Here is a 20,863-nt window from a genome sequence, read left to right on the forward strand (position 1 = left end):
AGGAGCTTGAAAGAAACTATTACACAAGAATAAGATTCTGAATAGTCTTTTAAGTTATTAATGGCAGCTTGATGTGGCCCTCAGACTTCAAAGAGCCCTTTATAAGAAAATAGGACAAAGTCAGAAGTCTTCAACATCGCTTACGGTAAATAAGATAGATAAATTTCTAGGTACTAGAAAGTTGATGCTTTCTGATGAAAGCAAATTAGAAAACTGATGAAAGCATATTAGAATAGACTGAACTTTGCATGAGCTTCATTAACATTTTAGAAACCTTGAATTATCCCGTAGGTTTTTGAATATAAGATGACTAATTTGGAAAGTAAACAGCAAATAGTTCAGTAACAGAAGAATTCAGATCAAGTTTCTGCTATCTGACTGTCAACAGATGCTTGAGAGAACACAGCACCAGATTCTAGCAGAACATATGCCCAGGCATTTCCTGCCAACTTACGAAGAATGCATCAGGTCCTGCCATTCTGGGCACACATGCTTTGGAGTCTCCTAGTTTTCTACTGCTCGCTCTTAAAGATTCCCATTTCCCCAGTTATGAACACACTGGTACGCAGACAAAACTGATGGTCCTTAGAGCTGGCATTAGAGGAACTGCATGTCAAGGTCTACTACTAAATAACTACACTCCTGATAATTAGACCACATAGAAACAAGGATCTTCCCCTTACCAGAATTCACTGATGAGGAAAAAAAAAAAAAAAAGCAACAACATATGGTTTAAAATTAGCGTAGTGTGAAATGAGAAGCGCAAACCTTCAAGTGGAAAGTTGCCTAATGTAATTTTGACAATTACCATTTAAGAAGCAGATCAAAGAAGCGCATCATTTACATTCTTCAAACATTAAGTTTTCAAGATCAAAGACCTCAAGTATTTCCAGACTGCGTATATGGGAGTAACTTGGTTAGAGTAATGAACCTATGCAGAGAGAGAGAACACGAGCTGCTGGTTTGCTCTGTGCAGCAGTTTCCCCATTGTCTGAGACTGTAACAAGTGGTGTCTGCAAATCAGCAAGCGCTGTTTGACACTATATAAATAGAAGCAAGAGGCTTCAGGCTCTAAATCAGCATTACACCAAGTTTCTGACTGCTGGAGACCTCCCTCCCTGGAACCAGTCACTGCTTCAGAGATTTTTCACAACTTCAGGCTGACAGCTATGGCTTAACAGCGCACACACAGCGTCCCAGAAGTCATTTAAGACTTTACTGCTGGTCACTGTAGTACTGAAACAAAACTGTGTTTTCATGGCAGTGCTCTTACCTAATAATGCCAGAAGTTCAATAGCAAGAAGTGCCCTATATAGATATTCCAAAACATGTCAGTGTAAAGGTATGGAAATGAAAAAAAGAAACTTATTATCAACAACAGTGATGTTTTAATGACTACTGGAAGTTTCTCTAACAGACTCCGGTCAAATTCAGTGTAAAGTAGAAAGTGTCCTGGCACTTATATCCAGGAAACAATCAAACATTTAGCTCATGCTGAAGATTCATGGTTACTATTTAGGGCCTCTCAAAAAACGTGACTCACAATTCAAGATTAAAACCAGATTTTCCTAGCAGAAAGCTAAAAAGCATTACTGATGTAAAACCTGCTCTTAAAACAAGAGAATATCATTAAAGCTGGATAAGGAAACAGGAGCTGCTCATGGATCTTGAAGAGACTTCTTTTATTAAGTCAAGAAGCGCAACATCACAAGTGCAGCAACATTCAGTTCCTGATTGTTAATGTTATCATAGCATGCAATAAGAAAAGCTGTGGTTTTCAATCCTCAAAATCCTCAGTACTGCCCATTGGACTGGTGACAGCCACAGGATGGATTTTCTAATTTTATTTTATTTTTTATCTGCACCTCCCTCACACTTCTCACTTCCTTTCTGAATTACATGATTAAAACCATATTAAAAGCAACAGGAGAGGATAACATTCACAATGAGATGTAATTTCTTCTAGCATGGTACTACCCATCCAATATACTAAAGGAAGAGGCATATGTACCTTCCAGTACTTGAAGGGAGCTTATAAGCAGGAGGAAGACTGACTTTTTACACAGACTGATAGCAACAGGACTAGGAGGAATGGTTCTAAAGTAAAAGAGGGTAGATTCAGGTTAGATGTTAGGAAGAAATTCTTAACACAAAAGGTGGAGGGGCACTGTCACAGGCTGCCCGGAGAACTGGTTGCCCCATCCATGAAGGCCGGGTCAGGCGGGACTCCGGGCAGCCTCATCTGGTGAGTGGCAGCCCTGCCCATGTTAGGGGGTTGGAAATAGGTGATTTTTTTAAGGTCCTTTTCAACCCAAGCCATTTTGTAATTCTATGAAAAACATGAAGAGGATTTAAAGCAGTTTGCTTAAAAGAAATTTCTGATACACATTTCCCATGGTAAGGATATTACATTCCACAACTAAGGTTAACATGCTCTAAGAGATGAACAGCAACCGTGTTTTTATAATAGCTGAGGAGCCTGTGTACTATTAGCACTCTGGGAAACAAGTTTTCTGACAGACAAAAGAAACTACATAGAAGCATGTTCTGTACTTTCTTTTCCCAGAAAACAGTAGTTGAGCACTATCCAGACTCATTAGTTGATGAAAAGGATTAGCTGTGTCCAGTGAAATTAACTCACAGTATCCTAGGCTCAAAGGACAGTTATGGTGCACAAGGCTATGGAATACATGGGTATTCATGATAGATGCAAATTAGCTGACATAATTTTCTGTGTTACTATGGCCACATTTCTTCATATAGACAACCAAGGTCGGGCAGATAGAAACAGCCAAAGGTCTTAAACCTGCATCTCTGATAAAAATTAAATCCACAATGTGCAATGTAAGCAACATTATACACATCTGTAGATCAAAACATTGGTTAATTGGCTAAAAACTGGCACATAACACATCTATCTTGACAAGCAATCTACTAAGTGCTCATTTCAAAACAGTACTACTTCTTGCATCAAGAAGAAATGAAGACATACTTTTTTTTTTTTTAACCTGAGTGAAGGAGCATATACCAGGATGGGGATAAGAGTCTCAAGATCCGGATCTCCTCTCCACACTCTCCCCAGTAATAAGATCTGTTAAACCAAGCCTGCATCAGATTCATCGGCTCCCAGACTCCACACAATAGCGACAAGGTAAGAATAAAGATAACACATTCATAACAGTGCTAGAACAGCTTAGTTAGAGATAATGCCCTAAGGAGATTAAAAAATAAAGACTGTGTGAGAAAGGCAGGCAGATCTTTAAAAACAGATGATAGACACCAACATCCTTCACATTTCACTCCCCTCTATCTGAAAGGTAGAAGATCTCTGTCACACAATCACAAAGTACACCCTTCCTCTATCCTGCCTCCTAGGCTGAAAGGTAGAGGAAAGGCAGCAATCCTGTGAGTCACCTCTGGAAATCTGCACACATCAAACATCTACTCACCAGATACTGGAAACAAATTAATGTCAGCCTACCAGCTCCAAAGCCTCTGCAGAACGACACTGCTCCAAACTTACATTTTGTTGCCATGATTAATAGATACGGTTCTTTCAAGTGACTTGCCCACATATGAAGACCAAATCTTGCTGCTGAAACGTACACACTATTTTTCAACCTGACAAAATTAATCATCATACTGAGAACCAGACGATTAATAGCACTGCTCTTCAGTACAATTTATCCTAAGTTTAGGAAAAGAACCTGCTCACTATAAATTTCAAGGAAAGCTAATTTACACAAGGAAAGATCAAAGATTCCACTGGAAAATGGAATGTCACAAGCTGGGAAGGTAAGGAAAGAAAGAAAGAATCATGTGAGCACACATTTTCAGCCAGAACTTACAATAGACTTTCATGCCCAGTGGTAGGTAAAATAGATAAGGTACTAATTTTACAAACACAAAATTTAGAAGTAGATTAAGCGAGAATTAGAATAAATTCATAAATTCAGAATACAGTGAGACAGCATTCCCTTCCCTCCCATCTTTTAAATTCCCCCAAATGCAAAACAGTGCATTCAAGCCAATACTTTCCAGAAAAATTCATAACTGAAATACTCACAAAGCAAGAAATTCACTCCTGTAAGAAGAAAAAGTAGCTCTTTCCAAATAATCTTAGAAGCACATTTCTCATCCTCATATTACCAATCTTTCTCCTCTGTCATTGCTCCACAGCGCAGGGTTCCCAAATGTAGACACCAACACTTGACATGCAGAACTTCCTGGAGTCTTCCCAAGGCTCCCAAATGAGATTACAGCCCACGTCTGCAAGCCCTATCCCAAAGTCACAGAGGACTTTTTGATTTTATCAGATGCATGGAAGCTAGGTCATTAGTGAGCAACCTAGTCTGTGCATTTCAATGGGGATTTGTCTTTGAAAAATCTGTCCACACACAAGGCTCACACTAGTGAAGCAATACGTTCCTGAATAATCATTAAGTCAATGTTTATTATATCAGGCTTTTTTTTTTTTTTCCCCCCTTCACAGCATCAGGCAAATGTCTGTGAAAGATATCCATCTGTACCTGGAGCTCACGCCTTCTTCCTCACCCCATTTTTAGCCAGCCCAAGTAAGAGCAACTCGATACGATCTTTTTATTGAATCATAAAACTCATAGTGAAGATTCCCAGTTGGCCTTTCAAAAAAAATTACATAAAGGCTTTTAGTCAGCTAAGATAAATAATACCATTGTTAGAACCCTTTCCTATTTCCGATCAACCTGATCTAACTCTAAGATGCTCCTGTTCATCTCAGGGGAGTTGAACTAAATTTTTATGGATCTCTTCCAACTCAAACAAATTAATGATTCTATGATCCTATTTGCAAAATAATCTAAAAATTAGATGACCAGCTCATTTTTTTATCAGAATCACATTTTCAGGTGCACTGAGAATGTACATTTTGTCAGAGGTGGCATTTACACAAAGACAGCACAACACAAGCAGGTACAGAATCTTTTCCTGGAGTGGAAATGCAGCTTCACCTAACCTGAAATAGCACCCAAAGAAGTGCTTCAAGGCAGCACAACAGCTGTTGCTACAAAAACCACACACCGGTAACATCAAACCTTGATCTTAAGTTTTCTTCATATTCTCCACAGTCACTTTGACATCTGGCTTCATTTGCTTGTGTTCTTTACTGCATCATGATTTACTAACTGGTAAGTCTTTTGAGCACATAGAAACTCTCAGAGCTAACTCCACAAGCTGGATTGTTCGAATTCCTTCCTGAAGGAAATAAATAAATGAGAAATAGCAGGGCCAATAAAGCACTTCGAGGAAAGAATTCGCAGGTAAGGCTGAAGACAAGATCTGGGATTCAATTGTGCCCATGAATGGCAGGTGATCATTGCAGAACTGTTGGGCCAGACAGCCCAACACCATTTAAGAGATCATCTCTCAAACCATGAAACTCCAACAAGCTGCAAGAGCTGCTTCTGCCATAGTGGAAGCTGGTTTATAAGCATATCAAATTCTCTTAAATGCCTCAACTCAGAAACTCCTGGCAGAGTTTCTACTTAAAACAGTTTCAACTGTATTTATAAGGCTTACGAAATTAATCCTGAAGAAATTCTTTATGGGTGTAAGCCAGACTCCCTAATTCAGGTGTCTAGCTTATACTTCAACCCCAGGCACTCAGTGAACGGCTCCCAACTCATGTAATGAAGAGAGGCAGGTAATGAGCAGAAGCAGGTGATTCGAGAGGCCTCCAGGCTTGTCTAAATTCAGTTGTCTGCTTTTTCATCATCTGCACAGAGAACTTGCAACAGCTTGGATGCAACTAACAAGTTGCTACCAAAATGTGAGCTCAGCCATTGCTACCACCTGCCTGGTGAGAGCATGGATGGCTGTCACCTCCAAGGAGCCAAATGCTACAAAGCCAATATTGAATCAATTGCTTCCCCTCACAATCCATTTTTTTCTTGATTTTACACATGCTACTAACCTAAATCACAATTAAAAAGCTCTCTATCATCAGATGGACTTCCTGAACCAAGTCACCAGAGGCACTGTCACCACAAGAGGAGGCAGGAGAAGCATAGGCCAAGTGCTGGAGTTTCACTAACGCCTCACAGTACCATAGAAACCACACTGCTCTTGGAGGACAGGCTGATCCAATGTTTAAAATTTTCTTTATGTTATCTGAATTTATTCCAAGCTAGATATTCATTTAAACATGTTATATGAGAATGATAATGACTTTTTCTAGCCAAGCTATATTAGTAACTGTTTCTCAAAATTAGTACATCGAGTTTATTTTCTAACAGAATCAGAAAGGCTGGAAAAGACCACTAAAATCATCTAGTCCAACCATCTGCCCATCACCACCAATTTCACTAACCCACGTCCCTCAGTGCCACACCTACATGTTTCTTGAACACCTCAGGGTTGGTAACCCTACCACCTCCCTGGGCAGCCCACTCCAACACCTCAGCACTTTCTGAGAACATATTTTTCCTAACATCCAGCCTGAACAACCTGGTGCAGCTTGAATCCATTGCCTCTCATCCTATCCCTGTTACCTGGGAGAAGAGGCTGATCCTCACTTCAGTACAACCTCCCTTCAGGTGGTTGTAGAGAGCAAATAGTAATGATTTGGAGCCGAATATGACTTTCACATTACCTGGTCAGGGAAAAAAAAAAAAAGAAAAAAAAAAGGAAGTGCCAACGCATCCTGTGCTGCAAAACAAAAAAAGCACATCTTGTAAACCTCATGCCCTCCTAAGGTAATTCCAGATGCTTTGTAGCACAAATGCAAGACACTGCTGAAACTGTTTCTTTTCAAAATGTAACACAAATGAAGGCTTCACAGCTATTTAACTGGAAAGTAATATAGTGTAAGACATATCCATACACCTTTCTTTTCACTGCAGGGAAGAAAAAATAAAAAAAAAAATCTTGCACTATTCATTAAAGGTCAGATTTGCAGCTACTTACAGAAGCTCACAGTACAAGCAACCAGAGAACTTATTTTAAAATAAATTACTCACTGCATTCATTTCAAATGAAATTTTCCATTGGACTGACAGCACTCAGATATGTAAAAAACAGCCAAAACAAAACACTCCTTCCACTCTAATTCATGTAATATGAAAGGTGTGTCAAGCGCACACCATAGATGAGCAGAAGCATTTCTAGCACATTGAGTATCAGAACAGACATCAACTCGCATTAAAGTGCTGAAGATGGAAAATCTGTTTTATAAATGATAGTTAAATTTAGGTCAGTCTCGTTTAGAACAACAACAACAACAAAACAAAACAAAAAAAAAAAAAAAAAAAAAAAAACCACAAAGAAAAAGAACCCACCACTTTCTTTTGCTTGAATTTCTTCCTAACTTTAAAAAAAAAATCCCTCCTCCAGGAGTGAAAAGAACTTAAAAGACAGGGAGTGGTAGGTACAAGGAACAGCTGGAGCGTATCTGGTTCTTAAAACAAGTAATAAACCCAAGTATTTTCCAAAGCGCTGCAAAGACAGTCTAATACAATATACCCACACGCTCCTTAAAAACCTTTAGTATTTGAACCAAGGAAAGCGTTTAAAAAAGAAAAGGTGCTAAAAGAAGCCTACTGTAATCTAAACAAGCCAAACATGGAAATCATCATCTCACCTCCTCCCCCAGACTACAAGAGGAAAACACACTTGACCTCATGAAACTAAAGGAAACTAAAGGAAGATCAGCTCACAGTTCCAAAACAAAACAAAAAAGCCAGGAGGAGAATAACAATAGTGACTCCACAACTGACTCGAGTTGGTAACCACATAATACAGAACAAAAGAAAACTCCAGTCAAAGTTTTCTGTAGAACTCCTTAAATAGCACTGCATTTTCCATATGTATATGGCATTGCTATCTTCACGAGTTAATAATTCCCTATGAAGTGCCTGCAGATGCTGATTTCATATAAAATTTTAAAACAATGCTGAAAACTACAGAGGCAACTGTCCACAAAGGAAATAGCTCAGCCAAAAGCTATGCATGCCCATCACTCAGTTGTGCAAAGACTGACTTCAGCCATCTAAGAAATGTGAACGCAGAGTTAGCTTGAAAAAAATAAAAATATACATATAACTCACCTTGTAGACTCCTAGAAATAGATTTTACTTATTTTCCAGAAAAAACAAACAAACAAACAAACAAAATCAGCCCTGTTTTTTCTCTCAAACATACCTCCCAATATTCCACAGATACCCAAGAACCAGGAGGATGGGACAAGGTAATAGAGAGCGATTTTCACCCAGATAAAACAATACTGTCCCCTCTCCATCCAAATCATCATATTGCTATGCCTGCAATATGACTTTTTGTCAAAGTGCTTTCATAGTTCGCAGCCAATGAAAACACTGTTTCCAGGATTTACATTCCTATAGTACGTACTTAACAGCATGTATACTTCTGTATCAATTCACATTTGTATATTAATTGGATACACTTAAATGCAGTCCATGCAAAGGCTCCCTGCCAACAACCTACACACAATAACGAAGTACTGATGCAGATACCTAATGGAGGCTTAAATACATCCCTTATGCAGAAGTGAGCCAGAAGTTTGGCTGGAGTGCTGCAAGAAGTTCTCCAGAACCCAGCCCACCCAGGTTTTATGACTTGACAGAATTAGCTGCTATTAGACATGGCTTAAGCAACACAATACACAGGATTTGCCTCTTCTTTCAAACATCTTTCACTCTGACACTATTCAGGACATTGACAGACTTCCTGCACACCACCTGAAAATACCTTATTCAGAACCAAGAAAAACCTTTTCATAACGAATTAGTACCATTGAAATAAATGTGCTATGAGAACAGGATTTGAACAGTAAGATCAGCTTCTATCTCTACAGTTACTTCTCCTGTCTGCCATCCCAGACCGTATGCATTAGATTCATGCTTCAGGGAAAAACAAAACCAAACAACCACTGAGGTAGGATCTCTATGCAAATAAAGAAAAAACATTGCTGCTAGACCTCGTGCTGCATTTGCAGAAGCCATAAAAATATACAGTAGAAAGGCAGGCTCTGAATGGTTTCAACAAAAAGAAGCATTTGGTGACCACATGTCAGAAACCATTCATTGGATTTGATTGCTATACAGTTAGTCCAAACCAAAAGATTTTCGTAAGCACTACTGGCTCTCCAGTACTTTTTATCCTCTATCCAGTACTCTTTTTATCCTGAAGCTGACCTTTTTCTCCAAGCAGCTCCTCAAATTTGCTTTTCAACTTTCCTGGGCAAGGGCGTATGCACTTCTCTTCCCTGGTAAAAGGCAAAAAGCAACACACAAAACATGACAAACATTTTTAAATTACAAAGGAAGACAGTTTTTGACTCTGAAAAAGCACATTGTAATGCAGTAATAAATGAAGTTGCTCATACACACAAGAGTATTCAGGTAGTGCTGGACTATTTTACTGCCTGTGTAATGGTCGTAGGCAAGACTGGAACAGCAGAGCTGTGTTCATTGCACTCTAGGCACACTGAGGTCCCTCTCTAAACCTTATCTTCAGAAATCTCAGCAGCAAAATGCCTCTCTACATCAACACTGGGCAGCATTAGTGACAGAAAGGCCTCTCCTGTTACATGGTGTGAGGAACAGATCCCAGACTAATGGATTCCACTTGCAGTCCCAAGACTGATGCTCTCAATGGCAGCATCAAATGAAATCAGTAACGTTCAGAACTTCAATAATCCCAGTTCAGCCACGGGGCGGGGGGGGGAAGAATATCGGATATTGAGAGGCTGTCTAACAGTTTGCAATACTTAAAGTTGCTTGGCCCAACACCTCGTTTTCACTTCAATGGTTTTGTGTAAGTCTCTCTGCTTGGTTTTCCTGGAGCTGCTTTGCTTCACTCCAGCAACTCATTCAGGCACACGCACTCTTCCCATTTTCCCACTCTCTCTCAGACAGAATTTGTATATGGCATGCATTTGGCTGCTCTGGGGGAAGGAAAAAAAAAAAAAAAAAAAAAAAAAAAGGAGGGGGGGGGTGGGGGGGGGAAGAAAAAGAAATCCAAGCTATATTCGCCCCAGGGCACTCTAAGTAAAGATTTACAGACTTCGGGTCAGGTTTCAAGTTACTTCAGCAAACAATTTCAAACCATAGACATTCACCTGAAGATTAGGGCTCATTTAAAAGACAGAGCATGAGTGGAAAGCAGAGTGGTTTTACAAGAAAACAGCCCACTTGAGCTCCTCTAACACAGTACTGGGTGTTTTGGGGAGAAGGCCCACGTTCCGCAATTAGTGCATACATGGACTTGGAGGGGGTCTGAGGAGAGGAAGAGGTTGGATTGCCCTCCCACATCTTGGACTGTCTGCAGGGAAACAGCCTTGGCAGTGTGGGATAGTTCATAGCTGGAGGAGAAGGCTGGGTTTTGAGGAATAGCTTTGGCTCTCTGAAGTTATAATACAGAACAGAACCTTGTAAAATTATATAAAGCCTGGCTATTTCTAGCTTTGGCAAACACAGCTCTACCTTACTGTGCCTGCTCCTAAGCTGTTATTTCAGTGCTCTGTTCAGGTCTGAGCACACACCACGTGCCCAGGCAAGGTGCTCCAAAAAGGTCAAGCTGTGTGTGACTCTGAAGAGCAGCAGTTATTTTGCACAGAGCTCAGAAGACCCCAAAGCCCAGATACAAGAACCCAACAGCACCGAACAAGGCTGGGCTCCACAAAAGCCATCAGCATGGGAGCACCTGACAAGAGTCACAGTTTTGCGCAGAAAATAACTACCCTTTCACTGAAGCCCAGGTGAGAGGCCATCAACCTTGCAAGAGTGACTAATCGTCCCAATTAGAAGCTTGTATACCTAGACGAGCAGCAGCATTCCCCACCAGTTCTCCACAGTACACAAGAACTCTTTTACAAGAGGCTTGGGGATGTAGCTTCATAAAGACTAGAGGCTTCATCTGTATTATCATAAAACACACCTGAACAACAAAGTAATCTTTCCCCTTTCAGTTTAATTTCCCTCCCACCCTGGTAAACACTCATTCCCATAGCAGAAACACACATCACCCTCAGCTTCAATGCTGGAGCTCAGGCTAACCAATTTATTTCTCTTTAAATCTGAGAAAATAAGAAGTTCTTTATTGAAAGACAGAAGTATGCCAACATTGATTTTATTAGCAAAGCGAAGCATGAAGAGTTCACAGAGGGCTCGTTTTGCTTATTGTCCTAAAAATATATGAGGTAGTGTTTGCATGCTTTCATCTTGCTCTAGAGTTAGGGGAAACTGGCACGCAAAACCTTACTGAAACACTCAAAAGCCTATAAATATTTGGGAATCTGCCTGACCTTCAGAACTAATTGCCGAATCATTAGGATTGAGGGTTGCTTCAGGTTTCACTCTCAGTCACACGTGTATCAGAGCTTGCACCAAGGCTCACAAAACCTCAGGACGTCTCATTACTCTAAAAATATCTTTATTCTTCCTATAGAACGGAAATGGTTGGCTGTGTGTTTTCAGTCTGTCTGGATTTAAGGAGCAGAGCCATACAACAGACCCTCTGAAATGGAAACCTCACTTCATACTGAAATAAATATTTACATTTCCCTTCAACACTACAGAATTTTTAACATCCTGTTTATCAATACCTTCAGGTTTACAAGTCACTGTTTAAAATAAAAGTTTATCCAGGGGGTAAGCTTAAAAGTTTTTCTCATTTTAAAATGAGAAAAGCTTTCACATCACAGAAACAAAGTATAAGGGTGCACATTTGATGGGGCAGGGAGGGAGCTGAGTGCATGCTGACTTTCTGCTATAGAAACAAGAGCATAGACTTCACACATCCATAGCGTGGCTATCTTTCCCATGTGCTGCTGGTTGGTGGAAAGATGCTTTGCTGAATGCTATAGTCAGCCAACAGCAAGTGGATAAAATAAATAAATGAGCCCTTAAAACAGTAGTTTCATGACCGTACACCATTTCATAATCACCTAAAATAAGCTTTGGCAATTTAAGAAGAGGCAGTGCAAGAAATACACAGATGAGAGAGGACTGCTTTTAGTGATTTAGGCTCGTGGATAGAGCTTGCACACACTGGAAAATCAGGACTACTTTAACTGCTGAAACCCACAGACGGAAAGCACAGACCGGGCACCTGAGGCAGTTTCATGACACCCGTGCCAGGCGCTGGGCTCACATCTCTCTGCCGGTAGACTTTAAGCACCAGATGTCACCGTTTTACGGATAAAACCAAGCAGCCCGAACTCAGGTTTTGGAAAGCCCGCAAAGACGTGGCTTAAAAAGAACGAGTAACACCCTCCTTCGAACGTTTGCTCTTTAGAAAGAGGCAACGTCCTTCCAACAGCATAAGCTGTCCCGGCGTGCCCCGTCCCGCGCGGCTCCGCCTGTGCCCACACCGCGTTCAGGTGCGGCCGTTCGCAGCCGTTTCCCGCTGCAACGAACGACCGCGCGCAACGAGCGCAGGAAGGCACGCGCTTATGTCAGGCTGTGAGCAGTCAGACAGCAGCGTTTGAAAGAAAAGTGAAGGGAAAAAAGAGAGAGAGAGAGAGAGAGAAAAAAAAAAAAGTAGGCGACCGTGATTGCAAGTTAGTGCTTCCTAAAATCTTCACCGGCTGGAAGAGGAGCGCCTCTAATCCCAGCCGCCTCAGAGCGGCGAAGAAATAACTTAAGAGAACGGCAAGCACAATCAGAAATCACGAGCCTCAGTTACAGGCGCGCAGCCCCGCCGGCCTCTAAGGGGATTTGGGGAGGGGAGCGGGCCAAGACCCACACGCCTGCTGAGAGCAGCAGCCGTTCGCAAAGAAACAAACTCGGGAGCTCTCCCCCTGTTCGGCGGGGTGCAGCGCTACGGACGGGGAGACAGCGAGCCCCGGAGTAGGCAGAGGGGCACAGCCCCGGGGCGGGGCGGGGGACGCGATACCGGGCAGCGCCTCACCTCCACCCATCTCTGCGCCTCTGCGAACGCCGCCTCGCAGCCGCACTCGGCATCCTCTCTGCCGTCCATGGCCGGGAAAAAGAGTGCGTGGCGAGCGCTCGGTCCTCCGCCGGGACGGGCGCGCGGAACAGCCGCTGTCATTCAGCCGCCGCCTTTTAACGCTCCCGTCGCCGTCTCCACCTCCTCCCCTTCCTTCTCCTCCTCCCCCCGCTCCCGGCAGGGAGCTCGCTAGCGCTCGGCGGCCGCAGGAATGCCAGGAAGCCGCTCGCTGTAAAACAACACCGCGCCCGTCCGGGAGGGGCTGAGGGGCCGCGGTCCCCGCCCGCCCCCGTGCCCCCGGCGCCCCTCGTCTGCCCACCAGGCGGGGGCGGCCCCGGCGCATACCGGGAATTGCTGGGCACAATCGCACCTTTCAGCGCCGCCACCTGCCCGGCCCGGAGCTCCCGTCGTCCTCCCCAGGCCTGGGCCTGCTCCTGCCCGAGCTCGGCTCCCGGTGACGGCGAGGGACCGACACCTCGCGTGGGAGCCACGTTGCGAGCTCCCACTGTGCACCAAGTGGCGAAGCTCAGGTGTGGGTCAGAGCTCAGCTCCAGTGCTTCCTGGTGCACCTGAAGGCCATTTACCCAGCTCTGCTCTTGCTTTCAGTACCACCCTTACAGCACAGAAACCACTGCTTTAATTCTGTCTCCTCCCCTGTGCATCGCTATTTCTTCAGAACTTCTCTCCAACAGCGATCCCATAACTCCCAGAGCTAAACATCTGAGACCTGGTGCCAAGCCTCTCTCCTCCCAGCTCAACCATAGAAGGGGATTGGAAGGGACCTTAAAGATCACCTAGTTCCAACCTCACTGCCATGGGCAGGGCTGCCACTCACCAGTTCAGGCTGCCCAGGGCCCCATCCAACCTCCAGGGATTGGGCACCCAAAGCCTGGGCTGCCTGTTCCACTGCCTCACCTCTCACTGAAAAATATCCCCAACCTCTAATCTAAATCTCCCCTCTTTTAGTTTAAAACTATTCTCCCTCATCCTATCACTATCTACCTGTGTAAGAAGTGGGTTTCCTTCCTGTTTATAAGCTCTCTTTAAGTATCAGAAAACTGCAATGAGGTCTCCCTGTAGAATTCTCTTCTCCAGGCTGAACAAGCCCAGCTCCCTCAGACTGTCAATGAATGGCTGGGCCCTACAGCAACCCCAGCCATAGGGGAGCTGGGATTGCACTGCTCCAAAGCTTCTTCCACTCTGAACCGGCTGCTGGAACAGAGGTATGCTAGCTGAACAGGGTGCGGGGTTGGGCACCCTCACAGCAGAGAAGTGAAAGATCAAGAAAAAAGCTGTTTGCTAATGTAGCCAAGGCTACCACTAGAGTTTTGTGTGTTTAAGAAGTACTTACCATTTATTTAAGATTTATGAAGATGATTTTCTACTTCAGCTTGTCATAACGCTTGTCTTTCTCTAACTTTTCTGTAATCAGAAATGAGTTGCCAGCTGCAGCTCTTATGTGTATGGTTAGTGGCAAAATACGGTTCTCTTTTTAAGGACAAGGAGAAAACAGAACATGTGCTGTGCACAAATCAGCTTCTCCTTAGCTGCTTACCTGGAAGCACATCTCACTGCTGATTTGCAGACAGCATCCTTAGAATAGGAGCGAAGATCTTCAGAGATAACACACTCACCCCAAGGAGGTGTCAGCTATAATATTGCAGCACATGGGGATCGGGATTGAGCAGTACACAAAAGCATGGAAACCCAATGATTTTGACTGAAGTTCCACAGCAGACATCTCACATCTATTGAAGTTACGAATACACTGAAATGATATCATTAAATCATACCACTGAGAGGAGTTAAGGCATCTGAGGACCTGAGTAACATGAAGAAGGTTCACGTCACTGCTGTTTATAAGAAGGGGAGCAAGGAGGATCCGGGGATCTACAAGTTGGTGAGTCTCACCTCTGTGTCTGGGAAGATCATGGAACAGATCCTCCTGGACATGCTTGATCACATGAGGTGTGAGAGTGTGTGCTTGATCACATGAGTGTGTGATCTAAGACAGCCAGCACGGCTTCACTAGGGGAAGGTCATGCTTAACCAATCTGGTGGCCTTCTATGATGTGGTGATGGCATTGGTAGACAAAGGGAAGGCAACTGATGTAATTTACCTGGACTTGAGCAAGGCCTTTGACATGGTCCCCCACCACATCCTTATTGGACGGATGTGGATTTGATTTGTGGACCACCCAATGGATAAGGAATTGGTTGAAAGGCTGCAGACAGAGGGTGATCGTCAATGGCTCTATGTCCAGGTGGAGGCCAAAAATGAGCTGCATCCTCCAGGGGTCTGTCTTGGGATCGGTGCTCATTAACATCTTTATCGATGACATTGATGACAGAATCGAGTGCACCCTCAGCAAGTTTGCTGATGACACCAAGCTGAGTGGTGCGGTTGACATGGTGGAAGGAAGGGATGCCATTCAGAGGGACCTCAAGAGGCTAGAAAGATGGGCCTGGGTGAACCTGATGAGGTTCAACACAGCAAAGTACAAGGTTTTGCATTTGAGCTGGTGGAATCCCAGGCATCCATACAGACTGGAAGGAGCAGTCCTTGAGAGCAGCCCTGCAGAGAAGGACCTGGGGGTCCTGATGGATGAAAAGCTGAATATGAACCAGCAGGGTGCCCTTGCAGCTCAGAAAGCAAATGGTATCTTGGGCTCCATCAGAAGAGGGGTGGCCATCAGGGACAGGGAGGTGATTGTCCCCCTCTACTCTGCTCTTGTGAGGCCTCATCTGGAGTACTGTGTCCAAGTGTGGAGCCCCCAGTACAAGAAAGACAGGGAGCTGTTGGAGAGGGTCCAGAGGAGTGCCACAAAGATGATCAGAGGGCTGGAGCACCTTCCCTTTGAAGATAGGCTGAGGAAGCTGGGCTTGTTCAGCCTGGAGAAAAGAAGGCTGCAAGGTGACCTAATTGCAGCCTTTCAGTACCTAAAGGGAGCCTACAAACTGGAGGGGAGTCAACTCTTTGAAAGGGCGGCTAACAGCAGGACAAAGGAAAATGGTTTTAAATTTAGGGAGGGAGGGGAGATTTAAGTTGGACGTCAGGGGGAAATTCTTTATAGAGAGAGTGGTGAAGTACTGGAACAGGCTGCCCAGAGAGGTTGTGGATCCCCCATCCCTGGAGCTGTTTAAGACCAGATTGCATGGGGCCCTGGGCAGCCTGGTCAGTATTAAATGAGGAGGTTGGCAGCCCTGCCTGCAGCAGAGGGGTTGAAGGTTGGTGATCCTTGAGGTCCTTTCCAACTCAAGCTATTGTATGATTCTATGATTCTATGATATGGAGGCAGAGATGAATGAAATAATGACAAAAGTTGTAATTTTGAAGATTTCTTCTGCTCCTCTTTCCTACCCCAAGTCACATCAGCCACAATAAAAAAAATGTAAAGAATCTGCATTTCTGCTTTCTGGTTGTTTTATGCACTTAATAGCTTATCAAATCACTTAAACATGATTAATGTTTGAAATCCTCAAGCAGAAGGATTCTCAGTTACACACTGAGAAACAGAAGTTCCAATACGAGCCATTTCCTTTTCAAAACAAACTTTAAATTGTCACAGTTTTTCTGTGTGAGCACAAACAAGTAAAGCAGCTTAATGCTCTCACTAACAAGTCACCGGAGGCCTAGGTCAGAAAAAGCTTACAGGCACCGGGCACCACTGCTAATTATTAGCGTCAAGTGCAGCAAACATAGCATCAGTCTGAGCTGCTAAACAAAGCCTTTCCCTGTGTGTGCTCCTGTGGATAACCCAAGCTAGACTCTGCCACGTTCTTTTCGTAGGGCATTCTACAAATATTTGATATAATAATATTTTCCATCAAGGCGGATTTCTTCCCCTCTTAAGGGAAGTCCGTATTTGTTCTCTAAATGTGAGCTGTACATTCCCTTTTTACTATGTCTTAGCATTTTGGTTACTAGGAACACCTTCTCTTTGCCCAGTTTAAAATCTTAATGATGCAGCCATGGCTGAAGGGAAAAAGCACATTACTCCGGTTCTTACCTTCTCAGTTTCTCAACAAAGCACTTGTGGTATCATGGGAAAATTTATGCCAATATACTTAAAAGAGTCTGAGCAATTCGGAGTGCTTAATAGCAGCACAGCTTCACCCAGCCAGAATTACAGAAGCGCTGAGCATGCCTCACCTCCTGGCTCCTACATGCACCATTTCCATATGAAGTTCCATACAGACAGCCCCAGCTGCAGGAGCTGAGGAGGCATTTTCTGGCAGTCGCCAGCGCTGAATGCCTGCAGCCAAACAATGCTACACACAAAGCTGGCGAGGCCTGGCAGAGCTGCACAACTTTGGACATAACAGCAGAATTTTCCCAGAGAGCCTGAGCTAATGGATGGTAGAAGTATAGCAATTGTAAGCCTTTAGAGCTCGTGGCCAGGACCTGGCAGGAGGATACATGGCAGCTACATGTTCCTGACACCTAGCTCAGTCACGTCCTTTCAGTTCCATGGGTATTCCAGCATTTTGCAGATCCACTTCCTGCCTGCATTTCTCTAGGTAGACGCCAACACCTAGAATCACTGAGATTAGAAAAGACCACTAAGACCATCTAGTCCAACTGTCAGCCCGTCATCACCATGCCTCTAACCCCTGTCCCTCAGTGCCACATCTACACATTTCTTGAACACCTCCAGAGATGGTGACCACCACTCTGTGGGCAGCGCGTGTGTCAAAACACAGCCCTGTCAGCACAGGAAGGCCACTATGCTGTCCACACAAGGTAGGACACTGCAGTGTGGTCTAGCAACACTTCAACCTAACTGTGCAAGGAATGTGCACGTGAAGTGCACTGAAAAAAAAAAAGAAAAAAAAAAAAAGCAAGACAGAAGGGAAACTTATGCAGGAGAACTGATCTGAAGTTTGCAAACCTTATAGCCAATACACCAAGAATTCTTACAAATAAACTTCTCCTTAATATCCAAGATGTATTTTTCCAGTGTGATCATGAAAAATCCCACCCCAACTTTAGTTTTCTAACCCCAATTTTCCTTTATCATAACTTCACTTAATCAGTCCTCATACTCAATTAAAACCCGTTTTGAAGCGATTTTACAATAAGCAATTGCACAAAAATGTACTCTCCACATTACCTAAGAATACCAACAGTGGAGCACTGAAAAACATGTGTGAATACTTCCCTGAAGTAGATAACTAAAGTAGCTTTGAACTGTAATTCTTCTCCTTCTTTCCTCTTCACCCCCTCCCTGCAGTAAAAATACCTTATCTATACCTCTAGTTTCTTAACTGTGATCCTCTGAGTCACATTTATAACATAAAATGTGCTTTACCCTAATTATACTGTGACCACTGTTTAGTGGATTTTGCTATTATGAGCAGGAAGGCAACACAGTTGTTCTGTTTATTTAATAAAGCCTTTGATTTTTATTTAAAAGCATGTTTCAGGGCTTTACTAATGACCACAACAAGAGAAATGCACATATTAATGATAGTATGTTTTATTGGGCTGAAGAAAATGCTCCACGTGGAAGCTCATTAGTATTGTTCTTCCCTCTCACTTTTCCAGCCAGCTCACTCATAGGAAACAGACTCCTGTTGTTAGTGGACTCTCCAGGTGAGATTTTTAGACAGACACTCTGACTTCTTTAGAAGAGCCAGAGATGCTCTTAAGTGATAATACAGACTCCCAGGCCTCTTTTTCTGTAGAGAAAGAAAATTCTGCCAAGCTGCTTCTGGCATAATTCCATTTGTTTTTCTTGCAATGACAGTTAAAAGAGAATGAAAGCACCTATGGGACACTAAGAGTTCAGTTTCCTTTGGCAGTGGTCTTGACTGGAAGCAAACCTCAATAATTTCACTGCAAAGCAGCAAGTAAATACTTATCTGAAATACGCACAATAAACAAAACTTACTTGCACAACAATCCTAAACCACAAGATTGCTTAGAAAAAAAAAAAAAAAAAAGAAGAAAAGCAAACAAAAAAGTTTTATCATTACTGCTTCAAGTGTAGAAATTGGTCAACAGTACTTTGAGATCCAGGGGATAGGTAAAGGGAAGGGTATCACACAGCAGTCAGTAGTGCCACCTGACACATTTACAATAGAAATTCCTACATGGAATAAAAGTATACAGCCATCACGTCCATCTGAAGATCTACGGAATGTGGCTTTGTTCTAAAAAACTTCACTGAAACAGTTATGACTTTTTCTAGCATTTATTTCAGTTAGGTGAGATGCTTCGTTTTGTTTATTCACTCGTGTGTTCCCTGTGCAGTCCTACCATTAGTGACCACATTAATCACTACTTGGTTTTTCTGAGGTAAAAATTCATGTTGTTTTTCCACAAATACAAATCGCATACACTGGTTTAACTAATAAATTATTAAAAAGCTTTAACATCATTAGGCTTGAAAAACAAAATTAATGTTCTTCAAAATGTAAGTATAAGAATTTTAAAAATATTATTCCTGAGCACCAGTAAGAAGAAACAGTTCTGGCTTTCTTTTTCTTCCATGTATTTATAAATAATTCAATGAAAAAAAAAGTGGCTTTATCTTCTAAGCTACCTGCAAAAGTTCTTATAGTATGATTGTATTATTTTAATTAAAAGATGCAAGTAACCTCATATTTCAAGTTTTTGCCCAGTATCCCATATTCCACTCAAAATATTATATGCAAAATGGTATGAGCAAGAGTCCCACTCTGAACTAGCTCATCATTATGATGATGAAATATCACAGGCACTGATTTCCAAAACTATTAAGGGGGTAGAAGGAGAAAACCCCGCCACACAGAAGTCTTGCACAGAATGCATGCGTGTACATAAATACATGAATTTGCTTCAGGAACAAGCAGCAAGTTGTATCAAGGACAAATGCAAAGTTTATTCCACATGTGCTACAATTAATGGACATGTTAGGGAAGTATCAAAACTTGTACTATTAACGTACGGCAACAGTTATCTTGTTACAACACATTGCAATAGGTCAGCCCAAGTGGAAAAGTTTTTAAGCTGCAGACAGTGCAATTGCATTAAATCTTAATTCTTCTGGGTCACGTTCCATGAATTTCTTGCAAACTTCTATTGCATCCTATGGGGAAAATAAATAAATAAATAAACAACAACAGAACAGCCACAACTATAAAATCACACTTACTCAAAAAAAGCAAATGAAACGTGAAGATACACTTCACACAAATTATGGTCAATGTGTAGTTTTCCATAAAGTATTACTAAAGAGTATCACAAACTTACATATACTGCATTTCTGATCCGAGTCACTGCTATTCAGGATTATTTCTAGCACAAGAGAACAAATGTTGTGTGCAAAACCAGAACAGTGAGTTTTGTGACTGAGTATTACTTCATGCAACAGATGTTGCCTGACTTTCCAAATGCATCTCTGAAGTTTGCCTTTATTCTGAAGAGTACTGCTTTATTCTGTGTTTTTTCCTTTGTCTCGAGATGAACAAAAGATGTGTGGGGTAAGTGATTGATTATAAATAATTCTTTTATCTAGCTTTAGGGTGCAATATGGAGAACACATGTTATCAGTGTAACAGGAAAAAAAAGAAAGAACTCTACCGAGCTTCTTCCCTTGCCCAAACAAACACAAACTGTATACATACTTTACAGATATTAGTAAATATTATTAAACTATATTTTGGGTTGTTTTTTTTGTTTGTTTGTTTGTTTTTAGTTTTTCTGGTGTCTTCCTTCTGTAAAGCTAACTCAGTGTCTGGTTACTACAGAAGTCAGATGCACAGACTTCTCTTAGCTTCAACTTCTGATCGTTTTGTCAGGATAGCAGTTTACCTCCTCAATTAAATGTAAATTCCTTTGAGATCAATTTCTCAGTGAAATAGCTCCTGACACACAAGCACACAAAATTAACTACAGAAGGAGACTAGACAATTTTCACACGGTCTGACAGTG

The 20,863-nt window shown here is 42.4% G+C and overlaps 2 protein-coding genes across 8 annotated transcripts in view; both read right to left on the bottom strand.

The window, feature by feature from the left end:
- LMO7 (LIM domain 7) overlaps window positions 1-13,042 on the bottom strand; it is a 128,681-nt gene extending 115,639 nt beyond the window's left edge. For 3 of the 7 annotated variants that reach the window (XM_052705807.1, XM_052705806.1, XM_052705805.1), the window contains exon 1: window positions 12,907-13,042. In XM_052705807.1, the coding sequence (XP_052561767.1) occupies window positions 12,907-12,975 (69 nt within the window). In that variant the 5' untranslated portion in view covers window positions 12,976-13,042. The remainder of the gene's footprint in view (window positions 1-12,906) is intronic. The other 4 variants (XM_052705811.1, XM_052705810.1, XM_052705809.1 and 1 more) reach the window with 2 other exon arrangements.
- A 6,081-nt stretch (window positions 13,043-19,123) lies between these two features.
- Window positions 19,124-20,863, bottom strand: part of UCHL3 (ubiquitin C-terminal hydrolase L3) — a 29,548-nt gene continuing 27,808 nt past the window's right edge. Inside the window, exon 7 of the mRNA XM_052705649.1 lies at window positions 19,124-20,018. Within this exon, the coding sequence (XP_052561609.1) occupies window positions 19,935-20,018 (84 nt within the window). The 3' untranslated portion in view covers window positions 19,124-19,934. The remainder of the gene's footprint in view (window positions 20,019-20,863) is intronic.

The sequence above is a fragment of the Tympanuchus pallidicinctus genome, unplaced genomic scaffold, assembly GCF_026119805.1.
Source record: "Tympanuchus pallidicinctus isolate F22 unplaced genomic scaffold, pur_lepc_1.0 scaffold6, whole genome shotgun sequence".
In the NCBI taxonomy this organism is placed as follows: Eukaryota; Metazoa; Chordata; class Aves; order Galliformes; family Phasianidae; genus Tympanuchus; species Tympanuchus pallidicinctus.